This window comes from Prinia subflava, chromosome 3, assembly GCF_021018805.1.
Source record: "Prinia subflava isolate CZ2003 ecotype Zambia chromosome 3, Cam_Psub_1.2, whole genome shotgun sequence".
NCBI classification, from domain to species: domain Eukaryota; kingdom Metazoa; phylum Chordata; class Aves; order Passeriformes; family Cisticolidae; genus Prinia; species Prinia subflava.
This window is the reverse complement of record NC_086249.1, coordinates 15,946,188-15,962,352: the sequence shown is the minus strand read 5'-3', so window position 1 is coordinate 15,962,352 and position 16,165 is coordinate 15,946,188. Positions and strand designations below refer to the sequence as shown.

The 16,165-nt window shown below is 49.5% G+C and overlaps 1 protein-coding gene across 2 annotated transcripts in view; it reads left to right on the top strand.

Annotated features, from left to right (window-relative positions):
• Positions 1–16,165, top strand: part of SIDT1 (SID1 transmembrane family member 1) — a 42,385-nt gene that overhangs the window by 22,164 nt on the left and 4,056 nt on the right. The window contains exons 10-24 of one of the 2 annotated variants that reach the window (XM_063394007.1): positions 155–198; positions 4,037–4,108; positions 5,242–5,480; positions 6,089–6,162; positions 6,659–6,725; positions 7,321–7,394; positions 7,960–8,083; positions 9,103–9,220; positions 9,596–9,732; positions 11,269–11,377; positions 12,522–12,598; positions 13,694–13,740; positions 14,512–14,617; positions 14,918–15,028; positions 15,751–15,864. In XM_063394007.1, coding sequence (XP_063250077.1) covers positions 155–198; positions 4,037–4,108; positions 5,242–5,480; positions 6,089–6,162; positions 6,659–6,725; positions 7,321–7,394; positions 7,960–8,083; positions 9,103–9,220; positions 9,596–9,732; positions 11,269–11,377; positions 12,522–12,598; positions 13,694–13,740; positions 14,512–14,617; positions 14,918–15,028; positions 15,751–15,864 — 1,513 coding nt within the window. The remainder of the gene's footprint in view (positions 1–154; positions 199–4,036; positions 4,109–5,241; positions 5,481–6,088; positions 6,163–6,658; positions 6,726–7,320; positions 7,395–7,959; positions 8,084–9,102; positions 9,221–9,595; positions 9,733–11,268; positions 11,378–12,521; positions 12,599–13,693; positions 13,741–14,511; positions 14,618–14,917; positions 15,029–15,750; positions 15,865–16,165) is intronic. The other variant, XM_063394008.1, reaches the window with a different exon arrangement.

Below are 16,165 nucleotides of genomic sequence, written 5' to 3'. Positions count from 1 at the left end.
GTGTTTATTTCTTCTGTGCTTATTTTTGTTGGTTTTATTTGGTCTTTTAGAGCTTGCACCATATTTACCTAGTGGTGTCCTAGATACTCCTGCCATGGCTGGCAGGTGATGACATTTGTTGGCTGTCTCATGAGTGCTGTCTGTTGCTTTGCAGGGTTCAGAGGAAGGCTTCAGCTGGGAGATTGAGTCCTGAGCATGGTAAGGTCTCTTCTCTGTTGTGTGACAGCTTTGAGTGAACAGCACTGGCCCCAGGCCAGGCAAAGGCCAGGCTCTCAGTCGAGTACTTTCTGACCTGGAGCTATCTTCCCTGGTAGCTCACACGGTCTCTGGTGCTGGGGAAAGATGTTAGAGCTTCCTCTCTGCCCTCACAAGAGAGGGCCTTTGAAGCCAGGTGTTCTGAACCTAGTCTTGACTCCTACCCCTAGGAGCTGCCTTTTAAAAAGGTGGAGGAAGGCCAAGCCTTGCCTAGACCTGGCTACAGGCTAATGTTCCTGATGCCAGGTCTGTTGATCTTTAAACAAGGCACTTTTGAGTATGTCAGCTCTTATGCTTTAAGAATTCCTCTGTCTGGTTTAAGCAGGGGGTCTTTTAATGTCTTAATTGAATTTAAATGCTTGAAAAACAAAAGATTGTTTTTCACTGGAAGCCAGGTGGATGAATGACTAACAGAGTTAGGTAGTGGTGTTTATGATATTTGTGTTGGCATTGGATTCAGTTTACTTTGTGCTGCACCCACATTTCCACAGACTGCAGCCTTCTGCCTTATAAAAACAGAGCTGCATCTAAGGAGCTACCAGTGAAAGATGGAAGTTCTTGTCATGTGGATGGGGGCACTGGGAGTTCTTGCTTTCTGGTGAAGTGTGGGAGGCTTTTCATTTTGATTAAATATTTAGTGCCTGCAAAGTAGTTCAAAGTGGTGGTGCTGAGGTCACTTGTACCTCTCTCCTGGAGGAAGGGAGGACATTGTTTTGGCAGCATCAAAAGCCTCTTGATGTTATTCCTTTTTTGATGCCGAGTGTTTTCAGTCTCTCCGGTGTGCTACATACCATCAGATAAGCATGGTAGTATAACTGAGCTGTGTTTTAAAGGATCAGCAGTGAAACTTCACTCTGACTGGCATTAATTGGCTAAATGTTTCTGCTGAGGACCTGGGGGCATTGGAATTCTTAGACTTGCTTTGTCAGCCACTAAGATCCACATGTATCCCTGTATTTGGAATACATGTGAAAGGGGTTTTTTTTGAACAGGGAAACTGTGAAAATGTCCATAAATATATTCTCATTTTATATCATTTGGGATGGATCCTGCTGTAAAAAAAGAGCAGGTTTTAAGCACTGGAGAAATGGGAAAGGCCTGTGTGTTGGGGAGTTTGGGTAAGCTGAAGGGACCTGTCCAAGGCTGTGGAAGAGCTCCAGGGTGCTGAAAGGAGTCCCTGTCTAAGACAAGGAGGCACAGTCTCAGCCAGGTGAGACCAGAAGTCCCAGTGAGTGCTGCTGATGCTGCAGCTGAGGTTTAATGTGCTGAAGCCAGCTTAGAAGCTGCCTTCCACCTCTCAGCAGGGCAGCTTAGAAGCTGCCTTCTAAACTGCCCTGCTGAGAGGTGGAAGTAAAATTCTGGTGTTTGGAAAGTTCCCAAATAAGCTGCAGGGCTGGACTTAGTATGGACCTGGAGAGAAGAGAACTGGGTTGCTGAACAGGGAGGACTGCTGAACAGCATCCCTGTGAAGGGAGAGAGGAGCACAGTTCCTTCATAGCTTACAGCTTTCCTCCCAGAGGCACCTACTGCTTCTGTGACCTGTCCTCTCCCTTGCAATCCATTGCCACTTTCACATACCTGGCACTGCATATTGCAGCCACGTCCTTTCCTCTGGGGAGGAATCACGTCCTACCTACGCGCTGTTTCTTCATCTATTGTCTCTTTAAGGGTGTGTCTGACTGATGCTTATAAAATGGTAATTAGCATCTTCCCTGTCTTCCAGATCAGTGGACACACTGGCTTTCTCTGTGTTTTTGTTTGTTTTTTTTTTCCTCCCCTTCCCACCCTTTGGAATTTCTTTCCCTCCCAAGTACCCCTAGATCTTGCTTTCTTTATTACTCCCCATTCCTTTCCCCCACCAAGGAGTTGGATGGAAGTGCTGAGCAATGTGTCTTTGCCATTGGTCTTGGAATGTCCTGCCACTCCATGTGCCTCTTTGCTCTTGTTGTCCATCTCATTTCTGGCTTCTGTGGTTCACTTTTTTGTTTTAATCCCGTGGCACACCTTCCCTTCCACATCCTCACTATCTGGTGGAGGCAATAGCTGGAAGAACCACGCCTGGTGTGGTACATTTACTTTGCTGACTCACTTCTCACAGTGGGAACTGGGATGGAAATTAGTGGGTGAGCTGGGTCCAAAGTGGCTGTTAGAGACAGGGCAGAGTGCTTTTCCTTCTTGGCTTGCCTGCTTTGTCCAGATTTAAATCTTTGGTTACTTGGGAGAGAAGGTTGAGAGGTCACTGGTTGAGAGAATAAAGCCTGGTCTAAAATTAGGAGGGAGTATCCTTGTGGAACAGGACCGACAGACCTTGTGCTTGTGCCTTGCTGCTGTGAACATAGCTAAATGTTTTTGCCCTCTTCCCAGTGATCTGGATTTCCAAATGACTTTTAAAGCAACAGGAAAAGCTTCCAGGAGAGAGGGAGATTGGATATGAAGTGATGAGTAGAAGCTGCATCGTGCTCCTGCAGCAGCCTACAGCAACATTGTGCCAATCTCAGCTCAGGCCTCAAGGGCTGTCACCTGGGGGCTGCAGTGTGCCAGAGCCCTCCCTCTGGTGCTCAATCCATGCTCTGGTGCTCCCCTGAGCTGTTTGTTGTCTCTGTTAGAGGGATGGGGCAGAAGCGTAACGAAGCCAAAATTTGAGACCAAGCCTTAGCCCCCAGCCCAACAAGCACAGCAGACATGCCAAAGAAAAGCAGTATTTGGTACTTGAAGTATCAAATATCATTGCTGACTTGGGGTCAGTCAAGGACAAGTCTTAGATCTCTCTACATTGTGGCTAATGAAAATGGTATAAAAACCTATGCAAGGTGTTAGGGAAATGCCCAGAATTTCCAGCTGGACAGAGCACTCTGCCTGTGCCTGTCAGTTTGGGACCAGTCATGCATTGGGAAGCCAGAGATGCAGCTTGGGAAGCCAGGCCATTGCCAGGCTGCAGTAAGGCTTTCAATACTGTGCCACGTTCTGCTCTGCTTTGCTGCTGACTGAACACATGGTTGCAGGGGTGAAGCTTTAAAGCAACTTAACTGTCTCTAGCAACTGTTTGTCACTACTGGAAATCATGGTCCTGCTCCTGCTGCCCTTCCTTCCCTCCCTTTTGTGACTGACCTCTCAGTGAAGGGATTCAGCTGGCTTTGTGTCCTGCCACGCAGGTCAGCTGCTGAGCTCCACCATTGGAAGCAAAAGGAGGGAATGGGGAGGCAGGAGATCACTCCTTGCTTCATATATGTGGGCAGGAGGCAGGATGTGCCTAGCCCTCAAAGGCTTGTCCTTCTTGTCATCAGCACGAGATCATTTACACCTTTTGTATAAAGCATTTTTTTCTTGATTGGTTAAAATTATGTAGCAGCTGTCCTGCCAAAGTCTGTGACTCTTCCAGGGATAAGTAGTATTTGAATAGATTTGAGGCGTTGCATGAGATGAGGAAAGAGAAGAAGCAGAAATTAGAAGGCTGTTAAGAACATCATGAGACTTGCTCTAAAATTTAGCAAGTCCTGCAGCCCCAGAGTGTGATCTGTACAGGGTGCTGGAGGGGGGCTCATGCTGCCAGTCTCACTGGCACCCTGTGTGGGGAGGCTGAAGGGATTGGGTTTCCTTCACACTGCAAAACAAGGGTTTCCCTTTAGCACAGTATGCTCTAGAGGGAGACTGCCATCTGTTTAGAGAAACGTTCCTTTTCCCAAGCCCCTCCAGCTCTTCAAGCTGTTTGGATTCACCTCAGAGATGTTTTGAAGCACTGACATGAAACTAACTGTCCCTCCTGGGTCTGTTTCCATTGCAGGATCTGGGATGATGACTTCTTCACACCCCATCTCAGCCAGCACTCCTGAGGGAAGCAGCTACGGTGCTATTGGTACAGTATATTCCAGAACTGGGGCACAGGGAGGCTTCTCCCTGGGGTGGAGGAAGGCACTTTCAGGGTGATTTAACACCAGAGGAGAGTAAAGTTAAAAGTTTCTTTAGGAGCATCTTGCCACGATTAAAAAAAACAAACCCAACCAACCAAATTGCAGTTTGTGAGGTTCAGGTTGCACTTTAGGGAAAAGCATCTACATAATAAAAGTGGCAAATCAGAAAGAGGTGCCCCAAGAGACTGTCACTGGAAATGTTTCTTACACAAAGCTACAGTCACCTGAGAGCTGTGGGTGACAATGCTGCTTCAGACAGGACATTTACTAGTGACTGACAAAGGTCCCTTGCAAGCAAGCTTCTAGGAGCCTGTTACTAGCTCACAGCCTGCCTTTAAACCAAAGCATGCCTGTCCCTGGGAGGCTGAAGGGTTGTGTGCCATAAAGCAAGACACAATCGGGGTTTCTTGCCTCCAGGGCTTTCACTAGGGAGGAAATAATGTCACATTGCCAACAGGCAAATCATGCCCTGGCAGCAGAGGAGAAAAGAAATCTTCCTGAGGGCTTAATGACCACTTTACCTCTCATTCCCCTTTTTCCAGAGAAATCTTTTGAAAGCATTTGGGAAATGAGGAAGAAGCCTGTGTTGTGCCCATGTCGATGTGGGCAATGAGCTGGGAGTTGCCCATCCTATGGGAAGTGCAGGCAGGTCCTGCTGACCAGTACCAGGGATGCAAAGGGAACAAACCTGGTTCTTTGCCTGCCTTGAAAAATCATCTTTCTTCTTTGTTTTTTATTCTATGGTATTTTTAGAAAAGCTTAGAGATATATAAAGCTTACATAAAATCTGAAGGTTAGCTAGGTGAGTATGTTTTTGACCCCTAGCAGTCTGCTTCTTTCTCTAGAGGTATTTGTCTTATCTCAGAATTGCAGATTTCAGAGCCCGGGCTAGTAGACAGTAGAAAATGTTAAGAGATGAAAAGTAATAGAATAAAAGCAGAGTGAAAACTAAAATCCCGCAGAGAGGGGAAGATAATGGTCCTTCAAACTGCTCTTAGCTGATCACCTAAAACTTTTAGGAAGTTTTGGGATCATGGAAAGATTTTTTCCCTGAACTGGCCATATCAACTTGTCAAAGCGTCAGAGCACCTGGGGCACCTTTGTTCTTGCTGTGCACGGAGGGGTTTAGCCTTCCCCCTGCTGTCTCCTTCTCCCCGCTGCGGCGCAGACGAGTCCAGCTCCAGCGGCGGGCGGCAGCCGCCCTCCCCGGAGCGCAGGGCCCCCGGCGGCTCGGACACGGACAGCTCCGTGGAGGAGGAGAGCGACTTCGACACCATGCCGGAAATCGAGAGCGACAAGAACATCATCCGCACGAAGGTAGGGCGGCTGCTGCTGCAGCTGTGGCCCTCGCGCTGGGCCACAGAACTGCTCACTTCAGGGAAATCGCCAAAATCCTGTTCCCTTTCGGGATGGATTTCACCTAATACAGCCCAGTGGGCTTCTTAGTCTCTTTTCAGTCACTGAAAGGTTTCCCGCTGTGATAAGTGTGCTGCTGAAGTGAGTGCTGTAATATGGAAAATCAAAATGTATCGGGGATTAGTGAGAAAGGAGGAAAATGCCCAGAGAGTGTCCCAGAAAGTTCAAGGAGGTGTGAAGATAGGGAGAAAATAATCTGCAACAGTCTGTGGCTATTTAGTACCAGTAGTGTGATCACTGTGTATATACAGAGGGGCTTTAAGCTAGCAGCTCTCAAACTGCCTCCTTTTGTCTTCTGCACTGCTCTGTATGGTTGGAGCCATTCCTGGAGGTCAGAGGATTTTTCAGAACTCACTTTCGTAGATTCAAGGGACACAGTGAGTTCACTGTGTAAAACCAGTCCAGATACCACCAAGCTGCAAATGTATCAAGATCTTCTGCTGGCATCTGTAATCTACAATGGTTCTTTTGTATTTTCTTCCCTCTTTCCCCGCCCATTAATGTTTTAGGTGTTCCTCTATCTATCAGACTTGTCCAGGAAAGACCGAAGGATTGTCAGCAAAAAATACAAAATCTATTTCTGGTAAGGAGAAGGCAAACTGGTAAGGCCCAAACTCTGGACCCAGAGTCTGTGGTATGCCCTTCTTCTGAACTATCCTGTTATGCATTCTATCCCTATTCCAATCAGTAACTGCTGATCCCACATACCTCAAGTAAGGATATTTGTGTACCAGAGCACACATGATCCTGGCAATGGATTCTGTTTTGCATCATTGCTTTTAAGCCTGGTAACAACCAGTGCACTGGAACATAATGGGAAAGGAAAGAAACTGGCACTCAAACACATGAGCTTGTGGCCAATAATCCTGGCTTTTCCTGTGCCCTTAGCATTTGTCTCTTGTTGGCCACCTGGGTTCATGAGCACATGTGCTCCTCTGCTCCAGGGGGTCACAATGAGATCATAACCCCAGAGCAGTGAGGTGTGCACATTCCTCCACGAGCACCGTGGGGCTCTCTTCTGGCTGTGCAGCCCTGATTTTGGTGTGTGTGTAAGAGCTGCTGCTGTCTCCCCTATGCAGGAACATCATCACCATAGCGGTGTTCTACGCCCTGCCGGTCATCCAGCTCGTCATCACTTACCAGACGGTGCGTTTGGCCCCTCTCGCTTTAACCTTGCCCTGTGGTTGTGTTGTGCAAGGATGACAGTCACAGTGGAATGGGATCACCCAGGAGTTCTGCTCTGTGTGAGGAGCAGTTTACCTTAGCTGCTCTTGCTGCACTGTGTTGATGTTACAATGAGCTTGGCTCGTTGGGCTTTCACTTCTGCTATTCCTGCTTGGGAAGTGGGAGTGCTGCTGTTTTCCTGCTCAAGTGATGTCTCATTTGGGTCCTGTTTCATTTTAGAGACAGGAGGAATTTGATGTTATCTCTAAGAGCAAATAGTGTTTGCTGTGATTTCTCCTCCCTTCTCCCAGCCTTTGCTGTCCTGCTGTTAGGCAGATATCTGCAGGCAGGTCTATTAGTGGGGGGTTGAGAGCACACAGTGTTTCCTCTGAGGACTGTTATCAGGTTTGTGGCCCGTGACAACATCTTGTCCCAGATGTCATTACTCCCCTGTGGCAGTGCTAGAGCTAGGCTGTGTCCTGGCACACCCTGTGTTTGTGCTGTGTTTGCATGGGGCAAACCCCCCAGAGCAGGGAAGATTTGCTGATGCCAGGCCCCCTGACTGTTCTGTGTCTAGGTGGTGAATGTGACGGGCAATCAGGACATCTGCTACTACAACTTCCTGTGTGCTCATCCCCTTGGGGTGCTGAGGTGAGTGAGCCCTTTCATCACTGCCTATTTGTCTTGTGCCTCCTGAGTGTTTGTGCTGTGCCCAGGTCAGGATTTTATGCTTGCCAGGCTCACAGTAGCAATGTTGATAAAACCACTGGGCGTTTAGGACTTTGATCTTCGTGTTCTGCTCAGCAGTGGTGAGTTCTGCTCCATTGCAGTGAGACACGCACAACCTGGACCTTGTGGCACCTGGGTGCCCCTTGCAAATCATTGGCACAGCAGCGAGGTGCTCCCCTGCTCTATTGGACACTTGTATCCACGGAGCAACAGCTCTGCAGAGAAGTTCAGATCAGTCCTTCCAGGGTAGCATTTCTCTAAATTTGTGTGTGAGTGCAAAGAAAGCCCAGAGTTGGGAATCTCGCAGAAATGTTAAATTAACCGGGACAGGTGAACTATTCAAACTGGAATTGTCATCTGGAATATAAAATTGCAGTTCTGCAGCTGCTGAGGTGGAGGGCAGAGCAAAATAGATTCAGTTCACAATGCAGGGTTCAGCTTCCTGCTGCTGTGCTGCCTTTGTCTTAAACCTCCTTCTTTCCTGCAGTGCCTTCAACAACATCCTCAGCAACGTGGGCCACATGATGCTGGGCTTTCTTTTCCTCCTCATTGTTTTGCGAAGGGACATCCTCCACCGTCGGGCCATGGAGATGAAAGATATCTACACCCTGGTAGGAACCATGAGTGCCTGGGGCTGAGTGGAGGCAGGGAAGATGGAGTGAACTCAAAAAACAGAGTGATACACCAAGGGTTTCCACTTGTTTTCCTTGCTGGAGGGTTGAATCCTCCTTTTTTTCCCTCCTGTGCAGAAGGGTCTGGGTGGGATGCTTATGTTCCTGCACACCCCAGGGCTTTACTGCTTACAGTATGTCCGTACTGCTGTGATGGTGATCCAGCCTGGGCCTGGGAAGGCAAGGAGATTAATAGAGGAAGGACTCCCATGGCTCTGGCTGTTCCTGCAGTGCTTGCTGTGGAGGAACTGGGGCAGTAGGAGTGTCCCAAGATGCTTCTCTTTATAGTGAAGTTTGATTTGTCTTACACAAGAGCTGCTTATGCTAACTCAGAGGAATTTGGCTGCCTCAGTCTCTGAAGCAGAGTTCCTTGTAGCCAGAGCTTCTGCAGTCTCCCGTGGAAAGGATGGAGAAATCTGCAGCCCTGTGGGCAGAGGTGCTGGTGGTTCCTGGACAAACAGCTCTGTTCTCACAGACTTGGTAGCAAGTAAAGGCATTAGCAGTTGTAAGGGTCTGCTGCTTGTGGTTTTCAGGTGAAACCTTGGCCAAATTGTGATGGAAATGCCTTCTCACATTGGCTGATGTGCTCTGTTCAGGTGCTTCTAAGACCCTACTGACCACAAGAGCAATCCTGGTCAGTCCTCTCTCAGTTTTGGGTAGGATGTAGCATAGCATGAGGTACAGGACAGAGATCTGCAGTCTTATGATATCAGTACCAAGACAGTGAGGTCTTCAGATCAGAACTTCCAGTGTGATTAGCTTAGGTTTGCTGCCTGTGGACTCACCTGGCTATGGCACGTGTCTAAATCCAGAGCCTGTGGTTGCACACAGGACTCTGTGCTGCACAGGTGACTGGAGGACTTATCTAGGAGTTAGGAGGGATGAAGTGATGGAGAATGGAAGCTTGCCTGTGATCAGGACACTGAGGGCACTCACTGTACAGCTCTGCTCTCTTCCAGGACTATGGGATCCCAAAGCATTTTGGTCTCTTTTATGCTATGGGCATTGCTCTGATGATGGAAGGGGTGCTCAGTGCCTGTTACCACGTGTGCCCTAATTACTCCAATTTCCAGTTTGGTAAGCTGAGTGTCCTTTCTCCTTTTGAGCTGGGGCTAGGATTTGCCATATTCTCTCTTGCTGAGTTGCTGATGTTTCCCATCTCTCTACCCTTGGAAGTCTCCCTGGAGCCTGCCTGTTTCAAAGCTCAGTCAGGAGGTTGTGTTGCCCCATGGGCACCTATTTTCTGATCCCCTTTAGTTTTTGTTGCCCCAGAGCGTGGAAGATGTGCTGCTGCAAGGTGGCAAAGCACAAAGTGCCGTACAGTGTAGTGCAGCAGCAGGGCCAAACCCCAGGCTGGCAGGCACGGATCCCTGATGCTTTGTGTGCCCTTGGAGCAGCTTTCTGGGGCCCCTGGCAGTAGCTGTTTGCGCTGTTTGTTGTGTCCCTCCACAGACACCTCGTTCATGTACATGATCGCGGGACTGTGCATGCTCAAGCTCTACCAGACCCGGCACCCAGACATCAATGCCAGCGCCTACTCCGCCTATGCCTCGTTTGCTGTGGTGATCTCCCTGGCTGTCCTTGGAGTGGTATGGCTCCCTCTTACTCGGCTGCTTCTCTGGGAAGGAGGTGGCACGGCTGGGAACATGGTTTAGCTGTGAAAATGACTGGGGAAAGCAGCAGAGTAGGATAAGAGTGTGTTTAGCAGCTGTTAGCATTTGCATTCTCAGTTCTGCTGGGCTTTCCTCCTTCCTTCCCCTGAGCTTTCAGGTAGGAGAAGAGCAGAACAAGGTGGGTTCTTTTTTTGGGCTTTGCCTACCACATGGTGTCCTTCTCAAGAGGAGAAATTCATGGATCCAGAGGTACATGTCCAAACGCACAGATGATCTTGACATTTGAGGAAAGAGGGGTGAGGCTGGCTGGGCTTTCAAGATAGGTATCTTGTACCTAGTTGCTTGTGCCTGTTTCTCCCCTTTGGAATGCTCCATGTTGTTCGTCATAGCTCTTGCAGTTGATTTTTCTATCTTTGGAGAGGAGCAGGGCTGGGGTACTGTCTGGAGTGATACACCAAGGGTGTTCCTGGTGTACCTGCCTATGGAAAGGCACTGGAGCAGAAGCAACAAGCTACCTTGGAGGTCTCTGCTTCTCTTCTTTTGAAGGTCTCATTTTCATTCATCAGTAACCAGGCAAAATCCATGGAGTTCTTGCTTTGAACTAGCAGCTAGATCCCAGTAGGCTGTTAGCTCCTCACTCCCACATAATGCAGAGGTCTCTGTTTACAAGACTGTCTGTGGGATAAGGCATGCAGGAGGAGCTGGTGACCTTGGGACTTCCCAAGAATCTCTTAGTAGGTGTGGTAGATCTTGACAAGGTTCAAAACACTGAGACTTTATTATGGATTGCTCTGTCTTCTTTTGAGATGCTTTGAAGCTGTTCAGTGGAGCTTGAAAGCAGCATGTCTCCCTTGTTCCATTCATGGAGAGGTGGCTTTTCCACCTTTTTGGTGTGTGGTTTTTTTTCTCTGTCCACATAAAGTGAAAATTTCAGGCAAGTGCTTTGCCCCAGGGTAGGGAAGTTGTCACAACCTGATACCAGATCAGAGTTTCTGGACTCCTTATTGTATGAATGAAAAATCAGGATTCTAATGCAGCATTAACCTGTGCTTGCAGGTTATTTCCAGTCCTTAAATAAAATGAAAATGCACAGTAGGAGCAATTGCCTACAGAGCAGTTCTGTCCATTTTGGTCTACTTCAGTACAGTTAAAGTAATGGTTGGTTCCCTGACTGCCTTTGTAAAAATCCACCTCCTGGCCAGAGAGCTCAGAGGGAGCTTGCCTGGCCTTGGAGGCAAATTCTTCCCTGCATTTCTGCTCCCTGGGCCAGCTGCTGTCCATCCAGTCTTGTCTAAAGGAACATTCAGAGAGAATGGTCTCCTCTCCAGGATGCTGAGCTCCTCTTGCTTCTCTGGACTTTGTTTTGAATTTAGAGATCTGTTTTCTGATTGGAAGATTTAGGGGTTTTTTTCTGTGTTCATTGAGGTTAATGTCCCGTGGTGATACAGGACAGGAAAGGATTGCCCTGCTGAAAGAGGGCTCAGTTTACTTTTAAAATGTCTTTGTTTTCAGGTGTTTGGGAAAAATGACATGTGGTTCTGGGTTATTTTCTCCATGATCCACGTTTTGGCCTCGCTGGCTCTCAGCACCCAGATCTACTACATGGGTCGCTTCAAGATCGGTGAGTGCTGTGACAGAGCCGTCTCCTCTCGGGTGTGGGGGTGCCTCCTGTCCTCACCTGTCTGTGCAGCACAGTCCTGTGGCCCCTCTTCTGGGCTACCCTGTCCTCTCGTCCCTCTGATGCTTTCCTGGCCTGCCAGAGCAGTGGGATCAGCAGGAGCTGTGTGCTGTGTGGTGGCAGGACTGCTGGGCTCTGAGGGAGCTGCCCTGAAGCTGCAATTCTCCCTGGTGCTGTGCTCTAGGGGGTGACCTACACCCTGTCTGTCATGGGCTGAGGGGGGAGAGGGTCTGCTGGGGAGCCTGGCTCCTGTGCTCTGCTTATAAACCTATTTCTTCTTCCTCTTCTGCCCCTGTCTGCCTCAGAGGGCCCTGACTCAGGTAACTGTCCACTGCTTTCCTTTTTCCCTTTTAAACTGATTGTGCTGAGGTGTAGCAGCCAGGGATTGCATGGATGTGTGTGGGGAGGCAGGATCGTGTGCCACCTGGGGCTAGCTCTTAGGAAGTGAAACCAGTTTGCCAGCAGCACTGGCAGTCCTGTTCCTTGGAAGGAAGGGAGTGATCCAGCACAGGAAAGCTCAGATCTTGGTGCAGGAGCCTTTTCAAGCTGTGTGTTGTGGCTAAAGGAGAACATTCATGTATTCATGCATGTTTGTCCATCCCCACTGCCACTGAGGGCTCTGCAGTGAAGCTTCTGCAATGATTTTGAGAGCAGGAGTATCTTGAGTGTGCTCTGCCCCCTAGGACCCTCTAAAGCCTGTGGGACCTGTTGCTGCTGTTTCCCTGCTCTGGCAGCTTTTTCCATGGAATGTGCTTTTCCCCCTTCCTGCATACACACTCCTCTCTTCCAGAGATGGGGTTGCAAAGCCAGCCTCTCTACACACACAGGCAGGGCCTGTGTGACTTCCGGGCAGTGCTGTTGTAGAGGAGATTTTAAAATTTATTTTTGTTGTAACCTGTTGTTCTGGCCAACTGCCATCTACATCCTGTGGTGGGTGCCCTTCTGCTCAGCACAGGCTGCTTCTAAAGGGCAAGACAGGAATCCACTGACACTTTGAGTTCTCTGTTGTCAGCTGGTGGGTGCCAGCTTCTTCCTCACAGAGCTCACAGTGCTGGCTGTTCTGGCTTTTTATCCCTTCCTTTGACAGACGTGGGCATGTTTCGGCGAGCATTGATGGTGCTGTACACAGACTGCATCCAGCAGTGCAGCCGACCAATGTACATGGTAAGGGACTTCTCATCCCAGCACCTCTCAGCAATTCCTCACTTCTTTAGGCAATGTGCAGAGGAAAGAGGTGGGGCTGTTTGAAAAAGTGATGGTCTTTGCTTCCCTTGTTCTCCTTCCCCCAAAATGGCTGGGTAAGTGTTGGTGTCTGCTGGAGAGGTTTTCCCAACCTCCCCTGATCTCAGCCTTGGTGAATAAAACGTCAGGGCAAAGGTGATACAAACGTGACAGGGTTTGCCTTTGCACTTGCTCTCTGGGAGCATCCATTTAGAGGAACAGGTATGAGGCTCTGTGCAGTGCAGCCTCTCTGGGGAAGGCTGCAGCTGTTTTGGGTCTGTGGCCTAAACCAAAGCACCTGCCATTTCTGCAGCACCTCAGGGCAAATAGCAGAAAGTTAAGAAAAGATGCCTGTTACCTTGTGTCCCACTGATTGCTTTCTCCTTAGGGAAGAGTGCTAATTAGGGCTTGAAGCTACACAAAATTTTTATCCATGAACATCCTTCTTACTTTTTATTTGTTCTCCCATCTCTGAATAAGCAAACTTGGTCCACTCATGAAGTAAACCTGGCCAGCCTGAAACAGCTGCATCATGAAAGCAGCTGTAAGCATAAATGCACATGTCCCACAGATATAATCTGTCTGCCTGCTGTTGTTTCAGTGCTTCCCCAGCTAATGGTGAGATGGCAAGAAAAAAAAAGGCCCCCTGAATATATGCAGGATACTGTCCAAAGCTTCCCCTGTTACCTCTTTCAAACACATCCTTGCTCTCTGCAGTAATTCTTTTGTAAAACAGTGGGAGGGAAGGAATCTAACTAGAAAAACAGTAGAAGCAAAGGATTCGCAGAACCTCCTGAGGCTGATCCCTTAAGTGCTGAGCTTGTCCTTTTTTTAGATGTTTAGTCTCCCTGCAACACTTCCTTAAAATTGAGGGTCAGGGCAGTTTCCACCTGGTAAAAGCTCCCATTGAGCCAGGTGCATGTGTGTTTGCAGGAAGTGGATTCAGAATCCTCACATAATGCTCTCCTGAATGTTTGAGGCAAAGGCCTTCTTGCATACCCTTTTAATTTCATATGATCATCAGTGTCTTTTCTCCAGGACAGGATGGTCCTGCTCATTGTCGGGAACCTGGTCAACTGGTCCTTGTAAGTACTGGCATGTTGGTGCCTTGTGTATTTGTGCATGTGGGCAGCAGGATTCAGTACTGGGACACGGGTGGCCTGGAGTGATGGGGAGATGCAGCAGTGTCTGTGCAATAATCCCCATAATTGTGGGGCCCTTCTGACCTGTTCTGGCAGGCAGGCTGATCTGAGGGTGGTAGGCAGATCCATGGGATGCAGTGCAGCACTAGAGCTACAGGGAGCATCCCCTGAGCATTTCAGCTGGAGGTGTCTCATGGCTCATGTTTGAGGGAGCTTGTGCAGGGTGGCCTGGTACTGTGCTGCTGTGTTGTGCTTCCCACAGAGCTGGGAGACCTGGCAGACACTCAGGCACAGAGCCTGGCTGAGCAGTAACTGCAGGGGAGGGATCAGCTCTTGGATGAGACCTAAAATCATTGCTCCAGGCTCTTGCTTTTCACTAAAGCTGCTTCTCAGGGAGATGCCTTCTACCAAATGTGTAAGTCTAGGGCCAGAATCTACCAAGTAAGATGTGTTTAGCCATGGTGTGGAAGCAATCCAGGGCCCTTGCCTGTCCTCTAGCGTCTCCAGTTGCTTCAGCAGGTGGCCATGGCTAAATTTCCTTGGCTGGGAGCAGAGGCAAACAGTGAATTTCCTCCAGGGAACTGGGAAACTGGTGTACTGGTGCTGTGTCCTGCAGTCCTGGTGGGGGGTAGAACAATGTGTGGCTGTCAGTTTGGGGATGTACCCTGTCCCCAGTGAAAGAAGCTGCCTGATGTCCCTTCTGTCCTGTCTCAGTGCTATCTTTGGGCTGGTGTATCGGCCCAGGGACTTTGCCTCCTACATACTGGGAATCTTCATCTGTAACCTGCTGCTGTATCTGGCCTTCTACATCATCATGAAGGTAATGAGAGGCAGCTGTAGCTGTCCTTGGGGCCCCTGTCTTGGAAGGGGAAGGTATGGGCCTTTTGTCTGGCTGCAGTTTGGCTTCCTGTGGTGCTGCAGAGGGATGTGGAGGGACCTTTGTGGGGCTCTGGGTGGGACAGGGTGCTGGGGAGGGATGGTGTGTGGCCATTTCAGGGGTGGCTGGGCAGTGTCTTGGGGGGGGCTGCCCTTCACAGGTGCAGATGGTACAGGTTGGTGTGTGAGCCCTGTGCATGGCTCTGTGCCCTGGGAAGAGCTCAGGATGTGTCCCTGTCTGCAGCTCCGCAGCTCTGAGAAGCTCCTGCCCATCCCCATGTTCTGCATCGTGGCCACAGCAGTGGTGTGGGCAGCTGCCCTCTACTTCTTCTTCCAGACCCTTAGCAGCTGGGAGGTAAATTTCCATTTTACTGTTTTTTTGTCCATCTCTTTCTCATCATCTTTCCTTCCTGGTGTTTGTTTTGCACAAAAACTGCTCTGGAGAAGAGTCTTGGGCTGCTCATGGGGAGCTGAAAGGGTTCAACTTGTGCAGACTTGTGAAGGGGGCATGGGAAGCTGTACTGAGCCAAAAATGCAGCTATGTAGAGGCTGTTTATAACCAGGTGATCTGGAGGCAACTCATCCTTCCTAGGGGACAAAGGAGGAGCTGGGAATCTGGAAGGAAAACCGGGAAAATCCTGACTAGTGCTGGTGGAAGACATCCCTGGAACAGATGGCCACCTGGGGTCAACCAGGTCAATCTGCCCTGGGGTTGTTACGGCTCTTGGTGACCTGGGAGGCCATTAATCCTGACTGAGAGCCTTCTAACAGGATGTCACATCCATCTCCATGGAAATAAATGAGGGGCTTGCTGCAGGGTGGAGGCTGTGCAGCTTGCACTGTGCAGGACCTCACATGTGGAGACCAGAGGGTTCCCCTTCCATGTGGGTGTGGCCTGAGCTCCATTTTTAGGTTGAAGTGTAATGTTGTGTTGTTTCTGGCCTGCCCTTGCCATTTCTGGCTTGGATCCTGCTTGGAAGGTTAAGACAGGATGATCCCTATGGGATGTAGCGTGGCCAGCAAGGGCCCAGCAGGGGTGGTGGACCTCAGGTCCTCACCCTCTGCCTGCCTTACTAGGAGACTCCAGCAGAGTCCCGGGAAAAGAACCGGCCGTGCATCCTGCTGGGATTCTTTGATGACCACGATGTCTGGCACTTCCTCTCCGCAGCTGCCTTGTTCTTCTCCTTCCTGGTGAGTCCTGCTGAGCCTCCCACTCTGCTGGATGGCCTCACCCTCTCCTTTCACCTTGCTGCCCTCTATCCACATGGAGCTGTGACTGCTCCAGAACTCCACAGAAGTGCCCCAGCTCCTCTGCTTGGCTCTACCTCCAGACATCCTTCACAGTGGGATGCTCCTTGTCAGTGGGATCAGGAATCAGGCTTTCCCCTTTACCTTATTTCTCTCCCAGTGCCTCCTGGCCTCTAATTCCCTCTGGGGCTGTGGGTCACACAGCTGTTGTGGGGAAGCTGCTGTGACCAGTGATTCATGGATT